The sequence below is a fragment of the Benincasa hispida genome, chromosome 1 (assembly GCF_027475165.1).
Source record: "Benincasa hispida cultivar pf3 chromosome 1, pf3_genome.v1.1, whole genome shotgun sequence".
In the NCBI taxonomy this organism is placed as follows: Eukaryota; Viridiplantae; Streptophyta; class Magnoliopsida; order Cucurbitales; family Cucurbitaceae; genus Benincasa; species Benincasa hispida.
The window spans coordinates 79,168,658-79,174,714 of NC_143478.1; the positions used below are offsets into that span (position 1 = coordinate 79,168,658).

Here is a 6,057-nt window from a genome sequence, read left to right on the forward strand (position 1 = left end):
TCATTTATATATACATTTGTTACCTGATTCATTTAAATCAGTCCAAATCTAAGATCCATTAAATCCGCCCAAATAAAAACAAAATAATATATCCATGAATCATACATTTAATTCAGCCCAAATGTAAACAAAATAACATATATATATATATATATGAAACAATCTTCATTTTTATAAACATATACATATATTTTTAGGTTCAATCCAACAAATACATAATCATCAAACAAATTAATCATTAAAAAAAATAGCCCAACAAATAGGCCAACATAATCCTCAAGAAAAATAGCCCAACAAAATCTAATTTCTAAGTTCAACATATATTAAAAAATAAATCATGGATCCATAAACTACACATTAAGTTCAGCCCAAATGCAAACAAAATGATATATATACATTTAAACCATGGATCCATAAACTATACATTTTCGAACTTCATCTTCATTTTTATAAACAAATACATATATTAGGAAAAATTAAAGAAAAAATTTTCCTCAGTCAAAGAAAATCGAAGGAAGACGGACGATTTAATGGAGAAGGAGGAAGGAGGAAGATCGAAGTTTTTGGACGATGTTTGGACAGACAGTTAAATTCTCGAATATATTGGGAGGTTTTCGGACAATGTTTGGATGAAGGAAGATGGAGGAAGATCGACGTTTTCGGAGGAAGAAGGTTTCAGATGGAGGAAGAAGAAAGGTCGTGACGGTTTAATGGAGAAAGAAGTCGTGTACCCGATACACGACTTAAGATAATTGTGTACCGGATATACGATTACCCCAGTCAACGCTACAGCCACATTGGCAGTCTGCACGTGCCAGATCAGGTACTCGTGTACCGGGTACACGATTTAGAGCTAATTGTGTACCGGATACACGATCCAAGCGTAATTGTGTACCGGGTACACGATTAAAAAACCTATTTTTGTTCATCTTTTCAATCCTATCTTATTTTTGTTAATATATATTAAAATAATATTATTTTAAAAAAAATTCCTTGTTACGATTGAATTAAAAAAGGAAAATTAAAAATTCAACTTTCTCTAGTAAAGTTTTGCAAAAGGGGAGGGAAAAAAAAATTCTTTACAACAGTTGCTTTGCTCTCTCTCTCACGGTCCTCTCCTCTGCCCACAGGCTTCTTAGTTCTTTCTGAAAGAACTAAATAGAAAATTAGAAATTTAAAAGTTTTGGAAAAATTAAAAAAAAAAAAGAAGATATTTGAATATTTGGAAAAAAGAAATTCGAATGGAGTTGGAGTTCTTTGAGCCTCTAATTGGGCACCAAAGCCATAGTATTAATAGTGGGCAATGGGGATGAATGAATGAATGAATGTTTAGCGTCAAATATCCTGTTGCTCTGTTTGTCACCCACAAATGGGAACTGCGCTTCTCTCAGTTCCTGCCCCATTCTTCCACTCCTCATCATATACTGCCACCCCCACAACCTCCCATCGTTCCGGATCCGCCACTTCACTCCGATTTTCATCATCTAGGTCCATTACCTTCCTCTCTTCCTCCTCCTCTTCTTCTTCAGCTTCCGTTGTTGATGAAGAAACAAATTCTTCTCCCCCAGATCAACTCTCTCTTCAGTCTCAATCTGACCCAGATGATTCTTCCTTCAGGTATTGTTCATAAATCATCCCTCTTCTCTATATTTGCAACTGACTCTCTCTCATGTTACAAGGGTTGGGTTGTATTATGTTTACTTTAATTCCATGCTGCTTAAATTTCCTTTCTACTTGGGATTTGTGTTATTGTAGTTTTGTTAATTCTGTTAGAAGCAAAACCATTCGCCTTTAGAAATTCTGGATTTCAGTGTCGCTCTATTTGAGGAACATATTTGAACATTACCAGAAAACTTCCTTTGAATTTTTAGTTTGCCCTTTGGCTATTTACCCATGTCGTTGCTCATGTTCTATTTGAGGACTTAAATAAATTCTTCTTCATTTGAAAAAGTTACTTTAAGAGGGAAAAGGATTTGTCAATTTTCCATGCTCTTTCTAGCATCTGGTTAAGCAATCATGATGTGGGAGGAACAATTTAACCTCTTGGCTTTCTTTGGTTATACTAAATCATATTGGTGTAATTAGCTGAGAAAAAAGCTGACACTGGAGAGGACTTGGCTCATCAATGAAAATCACTAGCACCCCATTCAGAGTTGAAATTTTCTTCATTTCTCATATTCTTTTGCTCTCACCTGTTGAATGTTAAATGATATAATATTAAATTTACCTTTATCCATCGGCTTAAGTTTTTGGGTCAACCGGTGATTTAAAGTGGTTAGGAGGTCTTCTGTTCAAACCCTTGCAATATTACTTCCTCCCCTATAAATATTGATTTCCACTTATTGGGTCTTCTACATATCTCAAACCCACAAATGAGGGGATGTTAGATGAATACCTTCACTCATCAACTTAAGCTTTTGCGTCGATAGGTGATTTAACTCATTGAAGGTCATGTATTTCATGTGTAAATGGTGTGACTTTAATCAGCCCCATAATGCCAGACTGCGAACTAATTGAAAGTCTCATTTCAAACCACATCTGGGGTCTCTTGTAACCATCGATCTGGATGTATGTTTTCAAGTCATTTTCACTTAATTTGTAATCATATGTGTTTTGCTTGGCTTCAGATATTATAATGATGGTGCCAATGGTATGGCTTAGAACAAGCTTGTTTTGTGTTTTGTTTCTTATACATAGAGGGTGTAAGGCCTGTGGAAGGGAAGAAATTGAGAGGGGATGCAATGGTGAGGGAAGGATACAAGGTGGCATTGCAACAGTCCCTGGTTTTGGTTGGTGGCCTATAAAGGCATACAGGCCTTGTCCTGGGTTTCTAGCATCTGGTGGCAGATACAAGCGGCGCGGACAAAGCATGGACGAGGTTACATCTGGAGGAGGAAGGACGGAAGCCTCTGCCAGTGCTGGCAAGAAGGACTCGTCGAGGTAGAATCCTAATATCCGTTTTCTGAAGTAAATTCTTATCTTTATAAACCCCTTTCAGAGTTTGTACTATTGCAGTCTTAACATTCTTCTTGTGTACTGACTTCCAAAATAACCAAAGGAAATGCTTGGTACCAATTTAGTGAACTTGCTCATACTATAGGAATAAAGACTTATTTGGAATGACTTTTCACGGACTTGAAAACATCTTTTTTCGCACTTAAAAGTCATTTCAAGCCGGCCATAAAAGTATATGGTATAATAGGTTTTACATTTATTAGCCAGTTAGCTGTACTAACACGACCTCGTCTTATCTTTAATATTAGGCTAATCTGTTCAGTTATGTCACTCTGGCCAAAACCAAAACAGCTTCTCCTATCTTTGTTTGGCTGAAAGATGAAAGCATTATCTCATTTTCAGGAAGAAAAATGAAAACTTTTAGCATAAAATTCCGTTTGAGAACTACTTTTAACATCTGCGTGGACCTCTGTACGCTGTACTCACGAATCTTCTGCCAAATCTGTGATAGGCATTCAACAGTGAAAAGAAGTCATGACGGGTAGGGACAATTAATTAGTTTGAGGAGAGGGAATGTAATTTAGGTTGCCACAATATGAGTGGTAGTTGTATTATAGTCTAACATTCTTATTCTATATCGTGGGATACTTTTGGATAGATGAGAACGAAATACTTCAAATTTGTCTATTGTTTATTAGGAGATATGTAATTTTTTCAATCTACATCAAATGGTTATTATGAGGCAATCACATTGTTGGGGCCTCATCGGATAGTTTTCCAAAGCTTGGGCAATCATGTGTAGTAGTAGGAGTTCAAGGCTATATCAAGCAGCCACGCTGCTTGTATAATAGACCTCTTCAAATAGTCTTTCAAAGCTTGGGCAATCATGTGTAGTAGTAGGAGATCAAGGCTATATCGAGCAGCATGGGTGCTCGTATAATCAATCTCTTCATCATCATTTTGTTTCATTATTCACATCAGCCTGATAGTCAGAGAAGGTAGCTGTTAGGATCGGCCATTAAAGGGATCATGAGAAATGATGCAGTTTGCATAATGTGACTTCTTGTTACCGTTGTGATTTAGGATTTTCCCACTTATTTTTTTTGAATTCCCTTCATATTTTACTTTGATGCTAATTCATCCATTTTGTGCAATGTCCTTTCGTCCAGCAAGAAGAAGTCAGCTAAGGGCTAACTCATACTGGGAGGAAATGAAGGATGGATGTCAGAATTGTTTATATGGAAATACCAAAGTTGAAGGGGGTGACTTTTGAAGAACATGTCAAAATTTTCTCATAGGGAATTTGATTGAAATTTGGTTAGATTCTCATTTCTTTACGGATTCTGTAATGATACCAACAAGCTTGTATTAGAAGACTATATTTAAAGGCAAAAATTTCAAGTTCAATGCTTGGTTTGAGGCTTATAAAGATTCATTCTTGTAGAACATTGTTTCATTTCCAGTTACAAATGAGATGCCATGTTTGTTCTTTCGTGACTGCTTCCAATCCCAGGAACTTTTAACAAAAGCAATTTGGTTTCAAATCATTGGAAACTAGAAGCTGGTATGAAGCAGGTTCCCTTTGACTAATTGAAATCAATTTTTTAGAAAGCAAAAGGCAACCTAACAGACTTTTGCTTCTTCCTACCTCTAGACAATACAAGGAATAAACCCCATTTAATTAATGGAGACATTTTTGGTTGAATCTGACTGTTTGAAAGTCGTTAATCTTCTAAATAATGTTCGTACTTTTACAGAAGTAATCTTCTAAATAATGTTCGTACTTTTACAGAAGTCTTTCTTTTCATTGAGGAGACTAGAGCTATTGTATACAAGTTGGGTTCTATTTCGTTCTCTCATCTCTTGTGTTGATTTCTTCTAAAATATTTATACTCTCCATTTTCACCTTTTTTTAGTAAGGATTTTAGATTATTCTAGAATCAACTTATTAGAGGGTATTTAAGTATGAGTGGTAAACTTAGTGTGCGGTTGATGATTACAAGTCTTGATGTATTGGTATTAGTATAATGTGTCAGTTTTTTGGTACAATACATGAAATAGAAGATTGAACTTCCGATCTCTTGGGATAGAAGTCATGCCAATACTATTGAGTAAACTCACTCATGTATCATGAGGTGTCAGCTCGTGCATAGTTCAATTGGTTAAGATATTTTTCGTCGATTAAAATACTATAAATTCATATTTAGTTTATAAGCACATTTGCTTCTTAATCAATTTATGGATCTAGATATATAAGAAATTAAATTACTTTAAATTTTAACAATATTTTTTCTTTATGATAGGAACTAAATTGTTACAAAATTGAATGTAAATGGACTAAAATATGTTTTTACCTAAAAATAGCATATTGTTCTTAAGCGAAAGTTTCTATCTTATTCTTTAAATGGGGTAAGTTAATGCGGAAATTTGTTTTTGTTTTCTCCCAATTTCTTACACATATTTTCATATTTTTCATGTAAATATTTGAATTATTAGCCCATTTTCAAAAATAAAAACTATTTTTTGAAAACTATTTTTTTTTTAGTTTTCAAAATGCAACAAAAATATAGAAAATATTGATTTAAACTATGAACTAATAATTGCATTAATTTTACATCCTCCTTCAAATTTAGTTTGAATAATATCGTATGAAATATATAATTGTTCTATTTTTTTTAAAAAAATTTAAGTTACCATCACACTATTTTAGATTCTAATTTCTATCCAAAATTGAATTTTGAAAATTCTAAAGAAGTAACTTCAATATTAACTTTCGAAGGTTATGAAATATTAAAGACAATGCAACTTTCGAAGAATGAGGATAATTTTGAAAGAGCAATACTTGGGTATATCTTAAAATGCACCTATCTTTATGTATCACATTCACATGCACACATAAAATGAAGGTTTAAATATTACTGTGGTCCCTCTACTATTGATTTTTGTTCATTCTAGTCATTATACTTTTAACATTGGTTCATTTTAGTCTATGTACTTTCAAAATGTTCATTTTTTTTATCCTTATACTTTCAAAAAGTAACCATTTTGATTTCCTTATTTTCATTTGTACTTAATTATTTAGATATCAAAATAGTCACTTTT

At 33.6% G+C, this 6,057-nt stretch overlaps 1 protein-coding gene across 1 annotated transcript; it reads left to right on the plus strand.

The window, feature by feature from the left end:
* The first annotated feature begins 1,185 nt into the window (after positions 1-1,185).
* LOC120087246 (uncharacterized) lies at positions 1,186-4,447 on the plus strand. Its single transcript, XM_039044295.2, has 3 exons — positions 1,186-1,617; positions 2,698-2,940; positions 4,125-4,447. Exons 1-3 carry the CDS (start codon positions 1,370-1,372, stop codon positions 4,147-4,149), a joined length of 516 nt encoding a protein of 171 aa, XP_038900223.1. The 5' UTR covers positions 1,186-1,369; the 3' UTR covers positions 4,150-4,447.
* The last annotated feature ends 1,610 nt before the right edge of the window (positions 4,448-6,057 follow it).